The sequence below is a fragment of the Dermacentor andersoni genome, chromosome 1 (assembly GCF_023375885.2).
Source record: "Dermacentor andersoni chromosome 1, qqDerAnde1_hic_scaffold, whole genome shotgun sequence".
NCBI classification, from domain to species: domain Eukaryota; kingdom Metazoa; phylum Arthropoda; class Arachnida; order Ixodida; family Ixodidae; genus Dermacentor; species Dermacentor andersoni.
In genome coordinates this window covers 65,273,998-65,299,220 of record NC_092814.1, presented here as the reverse complement: position 1 = coordinate 65,299,220, position 25,223 = coordinate 65,273,998, and the positions used below count along the sequence as shown (strand labels likewise).

Sequence of the window (25,223 nt, the reverse complement as noted above, 5' to 3'; positions counted from 1 at the left end):
GCACCTATAGAGATGAATAAACATATGAGGATTTGATGGGTGTCACTGGATGCATGTGTGTACTCTCTACACTAGAAGTGCACCAACTTGAAAAATATGCTTTCGGTCCAGAGGTGGTTGGGGGTTGAAAGCAGACTAGCGCATTTGTTGCCTGAGCAAGCCAGGGTGAGTAGGCATGATGATACAGCATCACTAGTTTCATGCAAAGGCACAAGCTGAGGAAAAAAATTAGGGCGAGCATCACAGTGTTGCTCACATATGTTGTATTGGATAGTTTCTCCCTGCTGACTAGTGACAATAACCAACACAGTGATTGCTGTGGCTCCTGCATCTCAAGTTGTATGTGAACAGTTTTCTGAAGGTAATCCTGGCTTGAACATGCTGTATTAGTTGCAATAGGAAGAAAGACTCTTTTTTAATGTATCAAAGTATGCCGTAAAATCTTGTATTTTTTTGTAATATGTTCCGTACAGGCAAAAGAAAAGTATGAATATTTGCTGGTATTTTAACGTTGTGAATTTTTGTGATATTCTTTATTTTGATTGTCTGTATCGCAAGACAAGTATAGGCAGTAAATTAACAACCAGTGTTTAATGATGAGTGGGCCAAGAGCACCATGGTCTTACCAAACACTAGACAATGTTTGACAGAATGCCTACATGTGGTGTAGTTGCTTTTGGTTGGCAACACTAATGAAAATTTGCTTACAAATTATATATAATTGGCCAAAAGGAAAGGCTTTAAAGGTTCGAGACCTATTGGGTTGTTGAAACGAGCGTGTCGATAGTGTGTAATGGTCTTCTTTTACCTATGAGTAAAATTCATTTTAAAAAAAAGTGCCTTTCACTTTAGGAAAGCCTGAACTCATTGAAGACGACACATCCAAACAGTCTCCTTTGGCGCCTGGCCCTTGCGGCAGCACATGTATACCACGCCTGTGGTGGCATCGAAGCACTTGCACAACTTTGGGTCAAAGTGATTGCAGAGATGCGTTACTACTGGGAAAACAACCTCACTCTTCCAAGGTAAGTGCATCTTAAAATTGTTGCACTGTTCTTTCTTTGAGCATAATAAGTACTAACCTACATGCTGATCATGCTTTGACCGTAGCCATCTTTTTGGCATCTTGAATCATTGCAGTAGGTACTGATTGCAGTGCTGCAAAGCTGTGGAGACGGTTTTCTGCTGCTTTAATACAATATTTCCATACATCTTTTCTCTTATATTAATGTATTAGTTTCAGAGATTTTTACATATGCACGCACACACACAACACACACACAGTAAAGGCTTCCTTGTTTCGATTTAATGGGACCAGCAAAAATTTCTTAATTATCCAAGTAAAACGATGGATAATTCAAATCTTCATGTTCATGCTTGACTGAGTATTTGTCCCAAATTTTACGAATAAATATTCAGTATGGTCTGATAAATCTCAATATGTGCAGCAACCAGTGTGTTTTGATAAAAAGAGGTTCCAAAATTACCATGGATTGGCATCTTCTCCTACGGTAAGGAAGGAATCAAGGCCAAAGAGTGCTTTAAAGCAGAAAGCCATGTCTCACAAATTCTCAAAAGTGGCTGCTGCATATATATAAGCAGAAAGAAGCAGTAGAACAGCCTCTGGTATTCACACAGCTACAGTGGCTTTATACCGTATTTACTCGATTCTAAGCACCCCCTTTTTTTCACAATCGCGATGCCCAAAGTGAGGGGGGGTGCTTAGATTCAAAAAATCTAGAAAGACCCCCCCCTCCCTCTTTTCGCTGCGACATCAAGACGAGACGAGTGCGAGAAATAACATTTTATTTTGCAAACATTCAAAAGAAAAATCGGTGCACACAGTGAACCCACCGCTTGTGTCGGATGCTCAGTTACTATCACTGCCACTCGAGTTCGTTGCACCGCTTGAACCGCCGCTCTCGGCATCCCACAGCAGATCGTCTTCCGTTCCGTGGAAGTGGTTTGTGATCGAGCAGTTCTTAAATGATTTGACCACAACGTCCACTTCGACCCGCTTCCAAGCGTCCGAAATCCACTTTTCGATGGTTGATGGGGACGCTTTCTGTGGCTTTCGCCATACATCCGTACAGTCCGGCTGTACGGCGTACTCGCGCCGCGGATGCCGTGCCACCTCGGGACTCCGACAGCTCCGGCTCGATGATAGAGTGAGCAAGCGCACTTGGCGCCCTTGGCTACGCGCTGTCAGGATTGGGGGCTCAATCCCGTCGCTCGTGATCCGTTGTCAAGATTGGAGTCTGGCATGAATTAGAAGGTAGCTGGCCCCTGCCGTCGTCCAACTTATTCACGCTGAGGACGTTGATGAAGGGAAGGACTGCTTCTCATCGAGAACGAGGAATATGGGTTTATTTACAATATTTATATCAGTCTAACATGACTGTTTGAGAAAGTACATCAGTCTAACATGACTGCTTCAGAGAGAGTGTCAGTCCAACATGACTGCTCAAGAGAAGTGTGTTGAGGATCCGCACAACAGCAGTTTTTAAACACTCGGTCCTCCGGCGATACAAGGAGATGCGAACGTTCGTTTAGTCATCGCAAACTAGCCACCTCTCCGCGGCACGGTTTACACACACACACGCAAACACACAGGTGCGAAGGTCTGGAGCCGACGTCAGAGGGGCCCCGTAGCACTCGGAGCCGTTCCTAGTAGAGCGTTGGGGAGTTGGGGAACAATAGTTGGCCCGCCGAGCTCATTCCGTCACAAAGTCGATTTAGTCACGCTGTGGCTAGAAGGAGGCGGCGAAGCTCCCGGTATGTTGGCCGTCACTGTCGTAAGTGGCTGGCAATCCTGTACGGCAGCTGGCCATTCTTAACAGCGCCGGGAGGTTGCCGCCAGTGTCGTAAGTGGCTGGCAATCCTGCACGGCAGCTGGCCATTCTTAACAGCGCCTCCATGGCCCGAAAAATCTCGACGGTCTAGCGCTGACAACCGCTGCGCAGAAAGAGAATGGCTGGTGGTCAGGGGGTGATTGATGCCTTGGCTCGCAGCGACCACCTGTCTATTGATGTCACCGCCCCAAAACATCCAACAAGGACGGGCAACTGCAAAATGAACCCCACAACACGGCTCTGCGCCGAGATGACGTACATTGGCTCTCACCTTAGACTCGCTAGGCTTCAAAACAAAAAACAACATAAGTGCAGAAACAAAAAAAAAAAATGCTGCATTTCGCTATGCCAGTTTCTGAAGCAATTTCGTGCTGACAAATTCAGCAATCATAGAGGGAATCCTGCTAAATGAGAGGAGATCTTCCTGGCTTAAAAAAATTAACACTAATAACCCTAAAATTTAGGCGGGACCCTCAAACGCAGAATGCAAATTAGCCTGCTCAAACCATCCGCATTACTATGCAACTTTCCCTTCTTATATCTAACGGAGAAGTTGTACTCTTGGAGAGTGAGGCTCTATCGGAGCAAGCGGCCATTTTTGTGTGACATTTGATTGAGCCACGTCAGAGAACAGTGGTCAGTCTCGAAGATGAACTTCGCTCCGTACAAGTAACACGACAACTTCTGGGCGGCCCAAACTAAACAAGCGCATTCCTTCTCTGAAGCGCTGTAGGCTTCCTCCCTTACATTTAGTTTACGGCTGGCATAGAGGATAGGATGCTCCTCGTTATCGTTGCCGACCTGACTAAGTACCATGCCCATACCTCTGTCGCTTGTGTCGCATTGAACTATGAATTCCTTTGTGTAGTCTGGCGCGCGAAGCACAGGACGAGAAACCAATAGCGTTTTCAAACTTTGGAAAGTGTTCTCTTTGTCCTTATCCCAGTGTACGTTACTCGGTGCTCCCTTTCGGAGGGCATCCGTTAATGGACTTGCCAATTGCGAGTAATTCGGAATGTACCGTTGATAGTACCCCACAAGTCCCAAAAATGAACGAAGGTCTGTTTTCATGCGCGGCTGAGAAAATTCTCCAATCATAGCTATTTTCAGCTCGGCCAGCCGTCTCATGCCCTGACCAACAACATGGCCCAGATAAGTAACCTGCGAACAACCAAACCTACACTTTTCCGCTTTCATTGTTAAGCCGGCTTCCCTCAACCGTGAGAACACCTGTTTGAGGTGCGATACGTGTTGTTCCCAGCTGTCCGAAAAAATTGCTACATCATCAAGATTTGGCAAGGCGAACTCCTGCAAGTCTTTTAGGACAATATTCATTAACTTAGAGAAGCTAAACGGCGCGTTCTTCAGCCCGAAGCTGAGTGCGAGAGGGCGAAAAGTGCCTACAGGTGAGATGAATGCGGCATAGCGGCTGGCACTTTCTGAAAGGGGAACTTGCCAGTACCCCCGCACGAGATCTATAGTTGAAATGTATTTAGCAGCGCTAACTCTTTCAATTCGTTCCTCAATGTTGGGTATCGGGTACAGCTGATCCCTAGTGATGGCATTTAACTTCCTGTAGTCAACACATGGACGAGGGTCCTTGTTAGGGGTTTCTACGAGTATTAGCGGTGACGTGTAGTCACTCTCAGCGGGCTCAATAACTCCCAACTCTAGCATGCGCTGTATCTCTGCCTCCATAATCTCTCTCTGTCTTGGAGACACCCTGTAAGGCTTTGTTCTTACTGGTTCGGTTGATGTCAGCTCAATTTCATGCGTTATTAGTTCGGTTCTACCCTGCCTATCGCTGAATCTGTCGAGATATTCCCCTAACACCTCTTTTAGCTCATCTAGCTGCTCGGGTCTTAGAGAGTGCGAGCTTACTGAGTGTTCTACTACTTCATCTAGGCCGATATCAGAGTTGGAGGTCGCCCTATACTCCTTAAACTTGGTACTAGTACCATCCTGCTCTTTGATGGTATAGTTAACAACTCCGCTCCGCTCTATATACGGCTTCATCAAATTGCAGTGATATATCCTCACCTCCTTCCTGCGACCGGGCATTTTCAGAGCATAGTTAGTATCTGAAAGTTTGTGCAACACTTTAACGGGCCCGTCCCAGTGAACTTCAAGCTTGTTCTTTCTTGAAGGTTTGAGGATCATTACCTGGTCTCCGGCGTTAAACGTACGAAGCCTCGCATTCTTGTCGTAATAGAATTTGGCTTTCTTTTGAGCTACTCCCATGTTCTTTCCAACTAGTTCTTGGGTTGCGCTTAGCCGTTCCAGCAATTTTAGCACGTATTCAACCACTGTTGGACTCTCCCCTCTTTCCTCCCACATCTCTCTTAACATTCTTAGTGGAGAACGGAGTGTCCTCCCATACACTAGTTCTGCTGGCGAGAACCCTGTCGCTTCATGTGGAACCGTTCGCAAAGCGAACAAAGTTGCCGGCAGACAGTTCTCCCAGTCCTCCTTGTGCTCGTAACAGAGTGCACGCAAAACTCGCTTAAGCACCAAATGCCACCTCTCTACACTGTTTGACTGAGGGTGATAGACAGAACTGTGTATTAACTTTACCCCGCACTTTTGCAAGAATGTGGAAGTCAGTGCGCTCGTGAATACTGACCCTTGACCTGCCTGAATTTCGGCTGGAAACCCAACTCGTGCAAACACTGTCAAAAGCGCGTCTACTACTTCGGTGGAGCTGAGCTCTTTCAAAGGGATTGCTTCTGGAAACTTTGTAGCCGGACACAGCATGGTAAACAAGTACCTGTAGCCCGATTTTGTTTTTGGAAGAGGCCCTACCGAGTCTATTACAAGTCGTCGGAAAGGCTCTGTTATTAAGGGCACTACCTTCAGTGGAGCTTTCCATGTCTCTCCTGGTTTACCAGAACGCTGGCAGGCGTCGCATGATCTTACAAAGTTTTCTACGTCTTTGAAACAGCCAGGCCAGTAGTATTCCATAAGCAATCTTTCCTTTGATTTGTTTATGCCTAGGTGGCCGGACCACCCATTTCCATGACAGAGACTCAAAAGGTCCTCCCTGTACTTTGTAGGTACGACTAACTGATCTAAAATCCTACCCTTTCGATCTCTGTAGTGCCGATACAACAATCCTCCTCTCTCATGTATCGTCACGTTGCGCCTAGCAATGCCTTGTTTAGCTGTGTGATGTAATTTAGCTAAGCTCTCATCATTCTTTTGCTCGGCTGCCAGTGACTCTCTATCCACACGTAAGAGCTGATCAAAGTTCTTTGAGACCGGTGATAATAACGACCCTGTCTCGCTTGTGAGTGCGTCAGCTTGCTCTTCCTGCAGGCTAGAACTTTGACACTCTAGTGCTACACTCTCATTGAGCTGGTCAGCTGGCAGGCTCTCCTCAACTGTTCTTTTGTCCCTCGGGCCTAGCTCGGATTCGGGTATTGAAGTTATCCCCTTTTCTGCTTTCGCTGGAGGAGCTTGTGCATTTTCAGCTGAAAGCGCCGCGATCTTACGAGCTTGGCCTCGGGTCAATGCTTGTACTATGCCCTCTCCCAGTTTGAGCCCTTTGTCACGCAGTAACTGATTCGAACGATTCGAAAAGATGTAAGGATACTGCAGTGACAAAAATTTGGAAACTGCAGCCTCGGTCTCTAGCTCCCCGAATGGTCCATTGATTTTGACTTTGGCCATGGGCTGACACACGCTGTGTTCTTCTACAACCTGTTTTATCCATGCTACTTCTCCGGTGAAGTCATCTACCGTCACGTAAGACGGATGGACAATGTCCATCGTGGCGGCACTGTCTCTTAGCACTCGGCATGGTTTTCCATTAACTTGCAGGTCTTGAAGATATGGACTTAAAAGTTCCCTATTCTCATCTTTTTCCTCCACGTAGGAGAAAACTACGCTAGGCTTCCCGCAGTTTACAGCTATATGTCCCAGTTTGTGGCATTTGTAACAGCGAATTGGTCTAAAAGATTCGAATTTTCTGTTCTGTTCTTTTTGTGCGGTTTCTCCGTTAAGTTTCTCCTCGCTCTTTTCTGCGGGCTTTTCCGCCATGCCTACAGGCTCCGATCGTCTAGTTTGTGCACCCCTTTTGAACGGAAATGGTTTCCGCGGTCCATTTCGACCGTCCAAGTTTCCGTCCTCGGCGTTCAACTTTCTACGGGTTGCGTACTCTTCGGCTAATTCGGCCGCCCTTTCCACAGTGTTTACATTCCCTCTGTCTTGCACCCACAGTTTCACAGCTTGGGGAATGGTTTTGTAAAACTGCTCTAGACACATGCATTCAATGATCATGTCTCTGCTGTCGTACGCTTCCACGCTTTTAAGCCACTCGACTAGGTTGGCCTTTAAGCTATATGCAAACTCCGGATATCCCTCGCTATCTTTCTTGCCTGTGCTTCTAACCTTTGCCGAAAAGCTTCGGCTGAAAGGCGGTATTTCTTCAGGAGTCTAGCCTTAACTTTTGCATAATCATATGCATCCTGTGCACTCAATCTGGCGATTACTTCCGCCGCCTCACACGGCAACATAGACAGCAACCGCTGTGGCCATGTACTCGGGTCGAAGTTCATCTTTTCGCAAGTCCTTTCAAAATTGCTTAGGAACAAGCCTATGTCGGTCCCGACCTCAAATGGCTTTAGTAGCCTGTCCATGCGGTACGATTCTGCCTCACTTGATTGTCCCAGAGCGCCTTCACTTCCTTGAGACAACTCCAAACGTTTGCTTTCAAGTTCAAATTGCATTTTTCTTAACTCGCGATCTTTATCGCGTTCCTCTCTCTCTTGTTCTTTTCTCTCTCGTTCTTCTCTTTCTCTTTCCCGTTTCTCTCTCTTTTTGAGAAGTTCCAATCCCATTTCAATATCTTCCTCACTGGCCTGATTGGAAATTAGCTCCAATAATTCCGATTTTAGCATTTCCTTGCGCACATCTAGGCCAAGTTCCTCACCAACAATCAACAATTCGTCTCTCAGCAGTGTCCTTAACTCCATGATTGGGACTTTACTGCCTTGATCCTGCTCTCTAAATCTAGCTAGGAAAACACAACCTAGCCAACACTCAACAATCCAGCTTCCCTACTGTTCTAAACAGAACAACCACAAAATGAAGCCTATAGAGTCAAAGCAAGAACCAAGCACTCACCGCAGTCACAGCACCACGTCGCAAAGTCCATCTCACCGCTGTGAGCCAGTTGTCAGGATTGGGGGCTCAATCCCATCGCTCGTGATCCGTTGTCAAGATTGGAGTCGGACATGAATTAGAAGGTAGCTGGCCCATGCCGTCGTCTAACTTATTCACGCTGAGGACGTTGATGAAGGGAAGGACTGCTTCTCATCGAGAACGAGGAATATGGGTTTATTTACAATATTTATATCAGTCTAACATGACTGTTTGAGAAAGTACATCAGTCTAACATGACTGCTTCAGAGAGAGTGTCAGTCCAACATGACTGCTCAAGAGAAGTGTGTCGAGCATCCGCACAACAGCAGTTTTTAAACACTCGGTCCTCCGGCGATACAAGGAGATGCGAACGTTCGTTTAGTCATCGCAAACTAGCCGCCTCTCCACGGCACGGTTTACACACACACACGCAAACACACAGGTGCGAAGGTCTGGAGCCGACGTCAGAGGGGCCCCGTAGCACTCGGAGCCGTTCCTAGTAGCGCGTTGGGGAGTTGGGGAACAATAGTTGGCCCGCCGAGCTCATTCCGTCACAAAGTCAATTTAGTCACGCTGTGGCTAGAAGGAGGCGGCGAAGCTCCCGGTATGTTGGCCGTCATTGTCGTAAGTGGCTGGCAATCCTGCACGGCAGCTGGCCATTCTTAACAGCGCCGGGAGGTTGCCGTCAGTGTCGTAAGTGGCTGGCAATCCTGCACGGCAGCTGGCCATTCTTAACAGCACGCTTCCTAACAAATAGGGGGGTGCTTAGATTCGCATGCTAACTTTTTTCCCAATTTTTTTCGCTAAAATAGAGGGGGGGTGCTTAGAATCGCGAAAATATGGTATGTTTCTTGAAAGCCATACATGGTGCATTGTAACAAATGATCATGGTCACCAGGATTGAAGTGTACTTCACGGATTGGGGCTTGCCATTCAGTTTGCCATGCCGATACAGTCCACATAATAGATAAAAGTTATTTCCAGTGCATCCAGGAAGTGACTGTTGCCTTGCTGTTGCTGGCAACCAATTTGATTACCTTGAAGTAATGAAACTTCTGTGACTACTTTATTCTGCTTCATTCATTCTGTGTGCATTGTGGGCAAGTAATCCTCCCAGGAATCAAGGGGACTGCTGTAAACTCCCAAGCGAGTCCCCACCTCTATTATTGCTTGAAGGTACGGACAAATCTTGCCACAACAAAATTGTCAGGGCCCACAAAAATTTGTTGTAATAAAACCTCATTGTAATAAAACTGATTAAAAAAAGTTGAAAAGATTTACTTATGAAAATCAGAATATGCTTACCAACTTATTTTTGAGGGTAGAGTGGCCACAGTGCTGCATTCATATTGGCAACGGCTTCATTGTGGTCATGAACTATCTTATAATATCAGGGGCATCAATTATATGAACTGCTGCCACTGTATGCAGCAGCGTGTACTATGGTTATACCCTCTTGGCCCTGCTAAACATTCTTACAGGATCACAATACAGAGCTTGAGGGGTCAGATGTGTGGGAGCAGGGTGGCTGCTTTTGCGTAGATGCTGCTTTGTGTGCTTAGCACTATAATGGGACTGCACATTTGGACCGATTTCTGCTGTTGCTCCTTTTTGTTTCGTTGTGCTCTTACTGACTCACAGACCTGCACTTTTTACTGCACATTGTGCACTTTTCTAAGCATGTGAGTGCTTATTTGACTATCCCCCGCACAATTTCCTGAGTTCATATGTAACACCTAAGGTGTTGCAATAATTTAGGTGTTACACCTCTATATAATTAAACTGTTGTATATTATGCATATTTATGTTAACAGGTCTGTGTGCTTTAGGGATATCCAAGAGCCAACTACTATATATATGTGCTGGTTTAATGTCAAGATTTATTGTTGGGATTACAAAGAACAGAAATGCACTCACCGGCATTACTTCGTGGGTCAAAACGCCATGCTATACCAGTAGTTTAACTGGGATTAGAATTGTCTGCACTGCAAGAAGTATTTGCGTGTAAATGCATTTGACTCTTAGTTGGGCTGTAGGTAACTGTATTAAGAGCAGCAGCTTCAGAAATGATCACACTTGGTTGGATGTTCACTTCATGTCTGCACTCAGCCTGGTGCTGTATGCACTTGACAGATTGGCTGGGGTGTTCATTGATTGCTCTGACACAGAAGGTTGCTGCATCCATTGGTGTAGTCAGGGAGGGTTCAAACCCCCCCCCCCCTCCCCAAAATTTTCTGACGAATCCCCCCCCTTTCCAGCTTTCCCGCGGAACAGAAAGTTTCTGGAGGTAGGCTCCGAAAGAGCGACATGAATGAAAGGGAAAGCTTAAATGTGAAAGGAAGGCGAGGGCTAGTGGTTCCTGCACAGAACATTGCGGCCCCACTCATGGCGCACCTTCATCTCATTCCAGATTGTGTTAACCATAACTGCTGAGGGGGGATCAGCGCTACAAATTTCACACACAGATAAAAATGGGATGAGCTCATGCATAAGACTTGGGCGCATCGTTGCTCCCCACCAGGTCTTTGTGTCGTTGAAAAGCTTCTCATGCTGTGCAGAAGAAAATCATTTCTAAAATATTGCAGCTTGCTTGTCTAGCGAATGCATAATAAGCGCATCCCCCCCGCCCCCACTTTTTTTCTTCTACTTCTTTCTCTTGTCTCAGGCTTTCAGTATGTTAATAAACTTGAGATGAGCTTGCCTTTAGGCTAGTTTGTACAGACTGTGAAGAATGAAAACAGGACAAAATATTATGCAGATCCCATGCACTTTGTGAATCGATGTAAGTGAAGCTTTCTGCGCTGTTTTGATTGACCATAATTAACGGTGATTTTGATGACAAATGTTTAATTTCTTCAACATTTAGTCTAACACGAGAGTGGTGAGTTGATGTTAAACGTTACCTTGCGTGCACCACTGTTGTTTGTCTGCATAATGCACAGAACACAGAGGAGGAGGTGTTTGCTTGAGCCATTGTTATGCACCATACTTCATAACCTCTGAGAGGGTTGAGCATATTCATTGCCTCACATGGCACATCGCATCATGGTAGAAGTATTGAACTTTAATTGAATTATGAGGTTGTACGTGCCAAAACTACAATCGGATTAATTTTGACACTGTGACAATGTGGTGTTCTTTAAGTGTCCCTAAATCTGAGTGCACAAGAGTTTTTTATTTCGCTCCAGTCGAAATGTGGCTGCCATGGTCAGGATCAAACCGACGACCTTGAGCAATGCCGTAGCCACAGAGCTACCATGGCAGGCACAGAAGTGTTGGTTTGACGTGTGACCGCTTCCGCAGTGTCGCCTAGACCCTACGGTGTGCTTTAAATGCAGCTCTGCTTTTGCACACCCTGCTTAAGTTGTCCACTGGACAAATTTGCACGGTGTTTATTTTTCAGAAATATCAGAAACATAACATGGCAAACCTTGAACTTAAATTTATCCCAATTACCGCAACCACTGTTATGTCTATAGACCTTTTCATCAGGCGAGGAGGAAAGGGCGCGCAGCGAGCCTTTCCTCCTCTCTGGCTTGTGCGATCTGGCGCGGCGCTGCTTGAAAGTATTGCTGTCGTGTGCTGCGAAATGATTTCGAGATGTTTTAGATCGTACTTTGTAAAATTTACGCAGTGTCCGTTCATATAAGGTCATCAGGGAACCAATGTGTAGCTCTTCGGTGCATCGGTAACTACAGTATGCGGAAATATCGCTTGGGGGCACAAACATGTGACGCGCATTATCAGCTGCGGTGTGTGTATGTGGTGTGAACTATTTTATGTATATCAGTTTTAATTCAACGAGGAGAACCGGTGGGTCTGGCAAATCTGCTCACTATCTGATCCCTTGATGTAGGGACTAAAACATAAAACATAATGGCACATACTTGTGTACAGCCAACCTAAGGCAACCACGAAACATCTAAGTGGCAAGCGCTATCAAATAATTGTGATACATCGGCATCATTCTCCTGCATTTCAAGTCTAGTAGGCTTGAAACCACTATATGTCTACGCTAGCCTTCCTTCCTGCATGAGGTCGATGGCGCTGCTCAACACAGCGATCACTGTGGTTCATGAACCAGCATGATGCATACATACTATGTGCTTCGGCATATCCTTTTTGCCCTGTAAAGTCGTAATATATGAGAGGGATCGCACAATAAGAATGCGATAGCTATTTTTGAGAAAAAAATTTCCGTAACACGTGTGAGCGCGTCGTAAAGAACAGAATGAACACAACCGAAAAAAAATCTGGTATCATCCTCTTTTTCGAAAAAGAAAGAAAAAAAACCGGGCTAACGCCGCAATACGACCCAGCATAGTCACACCGCACAAGGTTTATAGATTTATAAACGTTGATGCCGTATGCTTGGACCATGCGCCATAAAGAACAAAGATATCTGTAATGCAGCTCCTACCACTGCTTAGGACGCTCACGCAGTTCGTCGATGGTCGCTTTGCTGGACAAGCTTAATTCAGACTGTAAGGTATGCTGTTATTACTAACCAAAACTATCTTATTCATGGGTGAAAACCGCATCCACCAAACCAAGTAGTCAGGCAATGTAATCTGCAGCTAACAGTTTGCACGTTTGTCAAAGTATAACAGCACAGCTCCTATCGTAGCAGAACGGTACTCACGCTGCTACGATCGTCGCATATGTTTCATTGCTCCTAAACCACAGCTTAGAACTAGAGGATAATACTGCAATAAGGTCACATTTGTGAATGTAACATTCAGAAATACACAGTTTATCTCCGAGACTGATTGTAGGCTCAAACTCTTGCGCACATATCACGGTGCGTGCTCCGTCTGGCTCAACGCCAGAAGAAAGTCCAGCCATACCTACTTATACCGCTTCAGTACGTCTCACAGAATCGTCTTCCACGTAGAATATGCCACATCGCACTAAATAGACCGCGCGAGCGCGAAAACAAGCACCAGAAACTACCGCCGAGCGTATACCTGCCATGCAAGACAGAACGGCCACCCAAGCCAGCATGCCGACTGCCCATAGATGGCGCCACTGCGTAGCAATATGGTGGCGCCCATGAAAAAATGGTGTATAGAAGTAGCGTTTCCTTGCCATCTGATATCACGTTTTCCCTATACGCCATCCCTCCCCCTCCTTGTATGGGAACCGCAAGCGAAGAGTGGCAAGGCTGTTATTCACTTGCTTTGCGACTGCGTCAGTTCTACCCATTTTCTACCTCCTCTCCCCCTCCTCTCAACCATTCTATCTAGCTTACCTCTAGACTTTCACGTTAGTAGAAAGGTAAGCACTGCAATTTCTGCAATGCTATTGCGGGGGGTCACAGATAATTGTGGCTGTCAAGAGGCTAATGCAGCGATGCCCAAGGAGCTCCAGAGGGCATTATGCACACTCTACACGGTACAGAGGTCCAGATGAGTTTCTCGCATTGCATTTCATCTCTGCCGTGCTCCTGTCATGTATACACACTCTCTGAACCACCGCCTGATGCTGTGTGCCAGACAGCAGCAGCAGTGAGAAAGTCGAAGAAAGGGGCAAGAAAAGGTTTGCTCACGGGACAAGAAAGAAAGACCTACAGAACCCTTATTTGCATGTGGCAAAATATATCAAGGTTAGGGGTGCTGGGCCAGGAAAGCTAAAAAACCGCCACAACAGGTGGGAGAGCAGGTAGGCAAAGGCCTCGAAGTCCATGCAGAACCAGAAATAGGGGCCGCTGCACCATTCAACAGCCAATTGAATGTTGAAGAGTGTGACAGTGACTAATGGAAAAGAATTTTAAGAAGGGGAGTGGGGTGATGAATACAGGGGGAATGCACATAAAAGGCGTCAAGAAGTTAGCAGATAAGTATGGACATAGGGAGGCTGTCTCATCATTGCCTGATTGCTCAACAGCAAATTGCCATGACCAATCGTCTCCCAGACACTCACCTACCCCGTTGTAACACGTGCTGCTTATTGCGGAGAGCCCATTGTAACTAAAAGTTTCGGCACTTTTCAGAATAAACAGGTGTTGGGAGACGCAACACTTTGAAATCTCTTGCAGCGACTAGCACTTACTTTACTGTGAACTACGGCTGCCTTACTTTTCACAAAGGCTTCTAAAAAAGAATCAGCCCTGCTTCAGACTGTCTGCCTCAATTCCCGAGTGTGATCAAATAACAGTGTGCATTGCGTGATGATTACGATACCATGATCGCAAGTCACTTTCAAACATCTCTTCAAAAAAGTCTGACAGAAGGTCACCGAAAGTGAATGAAACTTGCATCTCATGATACTATCGAAGTTCTAGTGCAAAGGTTCATTCCTGTATTTTTAGATCTAGAATAATATATCATGCCCACAATGCCGAAAGCACGATGGAGTGATGGGCGACACTCAAAATAGTGCCCGCCCTCTTCTGTACGTAGCCATCGCCGTACCACTCACTAGAAGATCTAGCTGGAAAACAATGGTTGTCTCCACTGTTACCTGGGCTGCAACAACTCTGGCCTGCGAACAAGAAGATGCACGATAGTGTGCTTTCTTGCTTTTGTTTGGCCCCATTTTAGTGGTTTATTCTTTCAAGTCATGTACCAGCTAGGTCATCGACATACATTATATAATTGGTGCAATTCATAACCGAAATCTAAGTTTTTTTAATATCATCATCTTTAATAATACCATAAGGACGATAGCATAACTTCGTGCGAAGTGGCTGCATGCCTTAGCATTGAAAAACTTTTGTCAGAAGTAAAGCAAAGTGTTGTTTCGGCAGTGCAAAAACGTAGATCCTCATTAAGGTGTTCTTGTCCATGGAGTGCTAGTAGTTTGTCTTTGCATGGCGTACAACTTCCAGATTATATATATATATGTGAGTTGTCTACTGAGACCCCCCCCCCTCCAAAATATATTTTTGTCTACGCCACTGGCTGCATCGACACAGAAGGACACAAGTGGAAGAGTCATTTTAGAGAGGTGCTGAATTGCAAGTGTAATGAAGGTCTTTTGCGCAGTTAAGAGTAGGCAGTGACAATAAAGTGTGTCAAAAACTTTAAACGCCTACCTCTGAAGCCTTGAACTGGCAACACAGCCTGCGTCAGTTTGCACCCGTTGATGGTGCACTGAGAAACCACTCATTAATTAAGCATGCCTTAGTATTCATGTGCTTCTTGCATGTTTTTCTCTTAATGTTTGCAGCACATAAGCCATTTTGCAGGACGCACTGAATACAGCTCTCTCAAATTATCATGTTTCATTCATTGTCGACTGTGCATAGTATGTATTTATGTAGACTTGGTTTCAGCATACCATTACTGTTTTACCACTACTGTTTCCACCCCATTAATGCATGCAGGTCATATTACATCCAATGCAAATGCAGTTAATCGTTTTGTCTATCATGTTCTTTTAATCACTATTTATGTTCACTAGAACTTTTGGTATTTCAGAAAAAATAGCCTTTGGCTGCAAGTAGTTCTGGTTGATGCTACTAGGCTGTGCCTTGCATGTCTTGACATGCAAACTTCAGCGTTGAATGTTGATTTCCTCAATGTCTTTAGGTAGTTGCTTTGAAAGGAACTTTCATATGCATGCTGATGTAAAGGTCCAAGTGAAATTGTTTTCATTGAAGACAACTAGTTTTACTTCAGGAGGCACCCAGGAGGCTGTTATAACAAAGGTTACTGGCAATAGGGAAATTTCCTAACACCCTGTCCTTTGATGTCTGTCTCTCTCTTTTCTCCTAGCAGATACTTCCCTATACTTCCGTGCATACAGTAAAGCTAGTGATTTTTTTAAACATAAAGCAGCATGAGAATCATTTTTCTTGGAAATCAAGCAAGAGGGTGTTGTTTCTTCCATTTCCTTTGTGCAGAGTTTCTTGTGTTTCTTATAAAGAGGCATTTAAAAGTTTGGTGCAAGTAATCATTTCTGATTGAAATAGGATTTTCATCCGTATCTTGTAGTTAACATTGGAAGAGCGAGTTTTTGTTTGGGTTGGGTAAGCTTTCTTTTTTCTTTTTTACTTATGTAAGTTCTTCTATAGTTCTAAATACACTCGGACCTCATTATAATGAAGTTGAAGGGGCAGCTGAAATTACTTCGTTATATCCGTTGCTTAGTTGTATGCATTAATACCGTTTATTGCAATATATGCACAGTGGGATGTACCATTGTAAACATGGAAATAAAAAAGACAGCTTTGCAGCCCATGCAACCGCTACACGGCCATGCATGTGATGAAATTTGAATAAAAGAACAAAGGAATCTTCGGCGTATGCAACACACAACTTAGCACCTTATCATTAGCCCAACGATTCAGCCTGCAGGTACTTGCTAATTTCATCGTGGTCATGCACTGTGTTGTCATCCCTGTCACACCACTTGCAGAATGGTTCTGCACTGCGTTTGTGCGGGGTGCTCTTCAGACATGCTGCATGGTGCTGGAAATTCAAATGATTCTATCAGCTGCCTTGCATGTGCATGCACTACCTCATGCTCTTCTGGCAAAAGCATTCACAGGTGCCTGAATTGAGCCCACAGAAACGTTGCAACTTTGTGCTGCATGGCCAACTTTACATTGGGGGTCAAAAAATTCCATGCACGTAATTCAATCTTTGATATTATTACGATATGATTCCGCGAGAGACGAGCCGCCGCGAGAACGACGAAGAAGTTGGTCGGTGCCCTCGGCACGAGCGAGTGTCAGCCTGGCTGCCTGGCTCCAGTGTAAATAGCCTGTAAATAGCATTTCTCGTCTGTGTCTTTCCACACGTAACATTTCTGGTGGAGGTCAGCGATCCCCGTCCTCACCACGGAACTCCGAAGTGGTCGGCACACCGAGCTTCTCACCATGCCTCCCGGTGACGAACCCGCCTCCGCAACGGCTTCGGCTTGTCCGACCGCTCCAGTCGTCACGGTTGCCCCACATCGTGACCCAGGTGTGTTCTCTGGCCTGGAGGGACAGGATGTCGACGACTGGATCAAGCTCTACGAACATGCCAGCGCTAATAACAGGTGGGACCCAACGATTATGCTCGCCAATGTTATCTTTTATCTCGGCGGCACCCCACGCATGTGGCACTAAACACATGATGACGAAATAACCAGTTGGGACAGTTTCAAAGAAAAACTGCGGGAACTGTTCGGCGACCCCATTGGGCGCAAGGCTGCCGCGAGAAAGGCTCTTGCGTCTCGTGTTCAGTCACCTACGGAGCCATACGTTTCCTACATCCTCGACGTCTTGGCTCTATGCCGTAAAGCTGACGATCATATGTCCGAAGGAGATAAAGTGGCACATGTGCTAAAAGGCATCGCCGACGACGCTTTCAATTTGCTTGTTTTCGGCAACGTGTCGACTATCGACGCCATTATAAAAGAATGCCGTCGCCTTGAACAGGCTAAGAGCCGCCGTATCTCAAACCACATTGCGCGCCTACCCAACACTGCTGCTACGTCGACATGTGAGGGTCGACCTCGTCAGACCACCACCTGTGACGACGTCACCCGCATTGTTCGCCGCGAACTAGAGGCCGCCTCTTTGCCAGCCTTCTCCTCGCCGCATCCCGATCCGCCAGCAACCACCATTGCGATGATTCAGGCTGTCGTCAGACAGGAATTTGAAAACATGGTTTCTGAACACCGTGTGTTCCACGTCTCGACCCAGCGTTCCCCAGTTATCTAGCGGCCCTCCTCGTCCCCGGCAGTCCTTTTCTGCCACATCTCGCCGCAACCCATCCGAATGGCGTACACCTGACGACAGGCCGATCTGCTTCCACTGCTGTCGCATCGGCCACGTCGCCCGTCACTGCCGCAACCGATGGCCACCACCTCCTCGGACTTACGCCCCCACTTATTCCCGTACCTTTGGACCTTCTGTACCCTATGGCACCCGCCATGAACCTACTACTGCTGATGTCCCTGCTCCGAACCTTCGCTACAGCCGCTCGCCCTCATCTCGACGCCACCAGTCTCGTTCGCCCCAACCCCGCCGCTTTTCTTCGCCGCCTATCGCCTCCCGCACCTAGCCGGAAAACTAGGCACTGCAGCTTCTGGAGGTGAAGCTGCGTTGTCGACCCTGCCCTCAAATCCTCTGCTCACGTTACCTACTAACCGAAACCTTCTTGACGTTGACGTTGACGGCTATCCTGTCACGGCTATCCTGTCACGGCTATCCTGTTTCCATTGTTTTTGCCGAAAAACCGTATGGCAACTCAAGTATTCTTGCGATTTTTGCCACGTGCGATGTGGCAAGCTGCAACGTTGGACACCTGTCGACCTCAAGTGCATGTGTAGTTTTTTCAAATGGCTCCAGAAAAGTGTTCAGATCCTTTAGCATATTCTTGTTAATGGCTTCTGTATTGGCAGTATTCATTGTATCAAGTAGTGTTTCTATATCTTATAATTGGTGGAGCACAGATCTGAGCATCGTAAGTTTCGTGTTCTATCTTGTTGGAACCTCCTGTAATACTCTGCTGCTGAGCTGTATGGCTAATCCACTTTGTTTTGAGGAATTCGATGAGACATTTCACATTCTACAAGGTCTCGTGGATTGAAGCCGCCTCTTCTGCAATGAATTCCTCGGTAAAAGTGTTGCGGAGGACTGTGTTCAGCAAATGGGTGAAACAGTTCAATCAGTCATAGGGCTGTAAAGCACAAGTAATGTTCACACCCTGGCCAAAGTGACAAATATCGCCTTGGCCAGGTGATATCATGCCCGCTCTTTGCACATGCTTAAAGCAGGGTATGCGATGTGCAGCCACGGCCATGCTAGAAAAGAAGACGCCCGCCAGCCTGCCCCCACTTCCTCTTCCCCCCCCCACCCCCCCTGCTTGCTTTTGATCGTGTTACCATGAGCTTGCTCCCCTCCCCTTCTTGCTCACGCAGGAAGACGTCGCTCATCAAGCCACCATCCTTCTTGGCTCGCTCTCCCATGCTTTCACTCGTACCCAAAGGTTACAATGCATGAGGCATGATAGGATCTTATCGCACTTGGACTTTATACGAAACATGATGCTGGTCCGCTGCGGTGGTCGCTTGGTCACTCTTGGTCACGGTGTGCGATTTCAGAGGTGCATTCGCAAGCTCCTAATTGAACCATTTGGCCATCTGTGCCCAGGAAATGTTCCATTTGTTGTCTCGGTATTCCTTCATGGTTGTAGTGAAATTTTTTATATTGAAATCATGTATAAGCACACTTCGTTATAGTATTAAGGTTCAAAGTACGTGAACAAAGAAGTTATGAAAGGTAAAATACATCGGTATATCCAGAATTTAGTTATAGTATTGGAGTTTGTTATATCAATGTTTAACTGCACTTGCCTTTTCTGGACATTCGACTGGTTTATATGGGTGCCTCTGCATGTGTGAAATGACACTTCTTAATGAAGGCTAAGCAAGGTAGGATTTGCAAGGTATGTATTGCAGATATCTGACAAGTGTCTGTGTTGTGCTGTCCACCACAGATCAAACTTGTCCTATACGACACTTTTGGCATCAGATTTTCGCAGCAGTATTTAAGGACCCTCTCGCAGTCCGGCTTTCAAGACCTGAGTGTTGCCTGTCACCATCGTAGACACCATACACGTAAGACATGGGTAATTGAGGATGATGCTTTGTTCAATTTACAAAGAATTACACTTCTCTGTCGCTCAGCACCATAGTTTGTAGGGCCGAGGGACTCTACCAGTCACAAGGGGCGTTACAAGCGTGCTGCGCCAACGCCAACGTGGACCATCGGTTAAAAAAAGCGAACCAGTTTTCTTTATGTTATCCCTATTGGTCCCTTCCATTCGGTTTTCCTTTCCTTTGGCCACTCCTTACATTGTAGCTTCACTTCAATGAAAACAAGACAAAAAATGCAAAAGGATACACAAGTACAAACAAGTTAAAGTAGCGTTTTCTTTGCGTTTCTAGAATCAGCACGTTACCCAGGCTCGTGCAGTCCTAAGCAAATGGCACATTCGAAAGCGTATCATGTAAGTGATTGCATGTGGGCGACTTGCTACCATATGTGACAGCCTTCGCAAACAGTGTGGCCTCCGTCTGCCTGTTAGTTTGCGTACTACTGGCGGCACATGCCTTTGCACTATTAGCCTTTGTCCAGCTCCCACGACATGTGCAGCGCTTCACCTTATTCATGTGGTGACAATTACGGCACTTTTCTGTTTTGAAACTTATCTGACCCGCCTTGCGTGGCAGTGAACAAGTGTCGGTTAAGTCACAAACAACCGCTTAATTTAAGCCAGCCGGTGGCGTTAAAACAGGCCGTAGGCGAAGGTGGATACAGCAAGCTGAGCTCTGCTGTTCGCTCGGTTCACCTGCATAGATGTGGCTGCAGTTTCGATATGTTACAGGTTAGAATCTGTGTGAGCAACCACTGTGTGCCAGCGGACAAACAGCATGTGGGCTTTTCGACAATCTTTCTTCTGTAAGTGGCGTGCTAGGAAGGATTGCGCACCCAAGTGGGGCTCCAATGCCGGTGTGGCCCATCCAATGAAATATGCCTGTCGGCCTGAGCTCAGCTAGACATACGCCGGTCTGCCCGGCCTGGTCCTGTGCACACTTCTAATTCAGAGCCTCAATTAGTGGTGCATTATAGCTGTGATAGCTGCTGTGCCACAAAATCTAAAATACTGCTGTTGTTTTGGTTTTGTTCTTCAATCTCTCGCACCTTATAGTGGGCAGATATACACTCAAAGGCAACACAGTGCTGGTATATGCAAGATACAAGAGTAGCTTACTATTCATAAGCTGTCCTTGCTAGGCTCTTGCGGCTTATGCTTACAATGCCAGGTCTTCATAACAAAACTCTTGAGAAAAATAATTTGCTTGGTACAACTTAAATGAAAAACACACAAAAAATGTTTATGAATTTATTTACAGAGCACAAAGTTCTGTTGACATAGTTGAATAATGGAAAGAGCAGCTAATGGCATTATATTTGCCATCTATCAACTTTTCCTTTTTTTTTTTGCATCTCATTCTTTGTTCAAGTTGTAGGCTCTTGCCATGATGTGGCCTTTTTGAGCTTGTTCTCGTATGATATGGTCATTATAAGTTCAGCTTAGCTATCATGCTCTCCGTACTATGCTCATCCTATTATTCTTAAGCTACTCTTGGAGGCAGATTCTATGAAAAGTGGTAATGTCCATAAAAAATGCTCGCTTTGCATTTTGCACGAGACAGCAAAGCAACCTTTTTAATCATGTTGGAAAAGTGTATTGCTCAGGCACCAAAGACTTTATACAGGATGAATAATGTCATTTTTTATAGATGAAAATGCATGATAAAAAGCATTGAACAATACAAAATAATCATCATTAGAGTATTAACTAGCTATCTGCATTTGCAACACACAGCTGTACATATATGCAATTATGATATGTGTTATTCTAGCATGTGTCCCTACAATCTACAGTGCCATTTCTTTATATTTTAGATAAACTGACCTGAAGTGAAATGATTGCTGGGCTCAATGGTATTTGAATCTGGGAAATACTTGTACAGTTGTGTTTGGAACGCTACTTATGATGAAGGGTGTGCGAATATTAGTTTTTGAGACTGAATCTAATTGAATCAAATAATGTGAAAAGCAAGCGGAACAGAATACTTTATGAATAATGCACAACCTCCTTGCATTAATATCAAACAATTTTCACATCTAGGTATTAACAACATTAGAAAGTTTCTATCATTACACTGCACATTATAATGTCTACTTTATTAAAAGCACAAAGGGCGCATTAGGAACAACCAAGCTCTTTGTTTGCAAACTCATACACTTCAGATATACTATTATGGATTATCATATAAAGTTAATATCTGCGTATACATTCGCAACCAAATCAAAAATGTGTGTCATCTGCTGCATCTATAATTATCGACCAGTACCCACTGCCAAATGCTGTGTATAAACAAGATTATATATCGAGCGATCGTGTTTTGTCAGAGAGGTCTGGCTGTCTGAGTGATGCAGCGTGCTCTAGTCTGTTGTGTTCACACTGTAGATGAGATGAAAGTTATTGAATTTCTGCTTAAATTTCATGTTTGTGTACACTTGATGATGTGAAGTAACCGAAAACTATTTGAAAAATATATGAATTTTTGAATTATTGCTATTCAATTCAAGAACCAAGTTGAACAGGACAGTATTCGATTTGTTATTTGAAAGTTTTGAGTATTCGCACACCACTGCTTATGATTGTTCCTTCTTATTATCATTATTGGCTTACCGAAAACATAGCAGTCCTTTAATTACTGCATGGTGAAATGGACATGCTTATCTTCTTTTCTGGCTGTTCGAATAAATCTGCATAAAGAAATATGTTTTCTGTTCCAACTTTTCTGTTTTGAAGTGTGTGTGAGTAGCAAGGCAATGGCAACACTAAACAGTATTTCAATCTATATACTGTATAAGGCAGTCCTTTTTGAACATACTGCTCTGCAGTGTGAACGTAGTAGGTTGTGCATGTCTGCACTCCTGAGTTCACCTTAACACTGAACAGCAGAAAAGTCTCCAGTGCTCTGATAGTTCAGCCACGTAGCCCAGAACACAGTTGCAGAAGTCCCTCAGCGATACTGCTGTTTTTGGCACTTCACTGACAACATTTCATACAGGCAGAAAATTAACAGCCATTATGGAGCACCACAAAAGACAAGGGCTGTCTAGCATGGCAGGAAACCAAGCTTGCATGCTGATGTAAACAGCTTGCACTAGCGGTGATGTGAGCACTCTGATGCCATAGCTGCACAACAAGCTGAGGCAAGTGTCCTATCGGTGGTGGTACTTGCTGTGGGAAGGTGCCACATGACTCTGCCCTACGTATATGTCCACTTCATTGTCTTTCCAGTTTTCTGTCCGGGCATTCCAGTCTGAGTCATACTCATTAAGTGAGTGCATGGAACTGGCTGATGCAAGTCGGCCGTTGTGCAGCACTCTTTTTTTACCATTGGGAAGTGGTCGCGTTGTTGGCCCTGCATGAGCATCGAGAAAAGAATGAGTTCCCGACAAAGCTGATAAGGACTGCTGTGACTTGCGCACTTCTGGGTTGCCAAGGCCACGGTACTTGTTAGACATTTGAGAGTATGATCTGTGAGATTGGCCATCAGCTGTAGAGCGGGCCTTGGAAGAGTAGCCATTGGGCATGTGGGAGAAATGGGAAATGTGGGAGCGGTTGTCATCCATGACAAAGCTCTGGTTTACAGAGCCATTAGCATTGTCCATGTGGTACATGCGTGCCCGAGGAATACTGCGGCTGCTGTACATGGAGACGGTCTCCCACTCATCTGTTGGCTTGATGGTTGGATGAACAGTAGACGTTGGCAGTGGCAGGCGAGATTTGGGGCCACTGCTACGGCCCTGCTTCTTTCGCCAGCAACAAAGAAATATTATGACAGCCAGTATGATGATGCCACACACAGCTGCTGAAGACGCGATGATGATTTTGTCTAAATGGGCAATTACATAGCGCTCTAGCTTGAGCTCCTTGCACCGGGATGGTAGGATGTCGTCTATATTAATGTCTTGCGCATCTTGTAGGTTTACAATACACACCACAAGGCACTCATTTGTGGGCAGACTTTGCATTGTGTACTTCCGCTGATTTGGCCGCAGTGTAGGGCCATGACGATAAATCTTTTCTCCAAACAATCGGTAAACTACCTGAAAACCTAAAGGAGACTCGCCATCACTTTGCCATTCAATAGTGACTGCAGAATCCTTCCTCTGAGCATTCACAATGTATGGAACTAATGGAACTTTGCTGGATGGTGCCTGAGTGTCTTGATTTCTTGGTGACGATAGTAGTGGTCGAACATGTTTGTTGGTGGCCTGTCTTTGAGAAGGTTCTGGTGTATCTGTTTGCTCTGGAGCATATGTGATGACGTCATCTGCTGACTCACTCAAAGACACAAATGGTTCCCTGAAAGTCGTGGTTTCTGCAACGAGCAGCTCATTGATGTGAACACTTGTTGGTTCAGGAACTGTAGTTGTAGTAATTGCTGACTCCACTGAAGGCACCGTAGTAGTACTAGTACTAGTAGGAGTAGTTGTCATCATTGTAGTGCTGCTTGTTGTGGTAGGAGGTTTTGTGCTGGTTGGGATCACGGGCTCACTTTCTGTTGCGGTCGTCACAGGAACTGTTGTTGTTGTTGTTGTTGTTGTTGCCATTGTTGTTGTTGGAGGCGGTGTTGTTGTCGTTGAAGCATTGCATATAAACTCAGAGGGCTCAATTTTTGCAAACGTGCGTCGCTTGAGGTGGTCAGGTTTTCCACAGTATTGAGGGTTCCGCTCACGACTTGTTACTTGAAGGTCTTTGTTTGCTATCCACTCTGCAATCCATCGCATCCTGCAATCACACTCGAGGTAGGGTCCTGCAATATTGAAAGGGAAATGATGTCAAGAAGTAGCCCCTTTCTAACTTTTTTTTTTTGCTCTCTCATATTATTGTGTTTTGGAAGAAATGCCATAAAATGTTTACATTGGGAAAAGATGAAAAAGTGCTGAAGAGAAGGGACATTTCTGTTCATGTTTCTCCTGTATCATTAATTCAAGATTCCCTCTAAAGAACTGAACTGGTGTCTGCATTACAGCTTTAATGGCAGCTCACACTACCCATGGGGAACACCAGCCGAAGTAAAATGTCACAAAAGTGTCCTTTACAGGAGTTCTGCGATGTGTAGGATTTTTTATGATGCTCCTTTTTTTGATGGCCTTTGTGTGCAGCCAAAGCCACAGGACATGCTTGGGTCCTGTGTTTTCGCAAAAGTTCAGTTTCGTGTCTTGATTAAATAGAGCCTGTCAACCTTGCCTAGTGACTGGCACTGCATGAACTGTATCCTGCTAGTAACAGCGCAAAATGTAGACAAGGGACGAGACAAGAAGACACCACAAGCAGCGCTTGTGGTGTCTTCTTGTCTCGTTCCTTGTCTACATTTTGCGCTGTTACTAGCAGGATGGAAAACCAACAAGCCCAAGCTGCTATTCTAGCGAACAGCGCTTGTGGTGTCTTCTTGTCTCGTCCCTTGTCTACATTTTGCGCTGTTACTAGCAGGATGGAAAACCAACAAGCCCAAGCTGCTATTCTAGAGATGAACTGTATGTAGCTTTTTCTGAGAATCCATGAACAATTACGTCTATGCAATGGGTGAATAGTGGCAAATGAATTTTTTTTATGGCTTGTTCGTGAGCTAGTTGGCTCTGGATCATGGAATAGTGCAAACAGACAGAGAATTAATGAACAGACGATGTTGAATGAT

At 45.4% G+C, this 25,223-nt stretch overlaps 2 protein-coding genes across 4 annotated transcripts in view; one reads left to right on the top strand and one right to left on the bottom strand.

Moving 5' to 3' along the window:
• Window positions 1-25,223, top strand: part of Rab3GAP1 (RAB3 GTPase activating protein subunit 1) — a 330,004-nt gene that overhangs the window by 71,702 nt on the left and 233,079 nt on the right. For all 3 annotated transcript variants that reach the window (XM_050190865.2, XM_050190864.2, XM_055061565.2), the window contains exon 15: window positions 853-1,025. In XM_050190865.2, the coding sequence (XP_050046822.1) occupies window positions 853-1,025 (173 nt within the window). The remainder of the gene's footprint in view (window positions 1-852; window positions 1,026-25,223) is intronic.
• Window positions 20,826-25,223, bottom strand: part of haf (leucine-rich repeat and fibronectin type-III domain-containing protein hattifattener) — a 48,048-nt gene continuing 43,650 nt past the window's right edge. Inside the window, exon 4 of the mRNA XM_050190866.3 lies at window positions 20,826-24,338. Coding sequence (XP_050046823.1) covers window positions 22,738-24,338 — 1,601 coding nt within the window. The 3' untranslated portion in view covers window positions 20,826-22,737. The remainder of the gene's footprint in view (window positions 24,339-25,223) is intronic.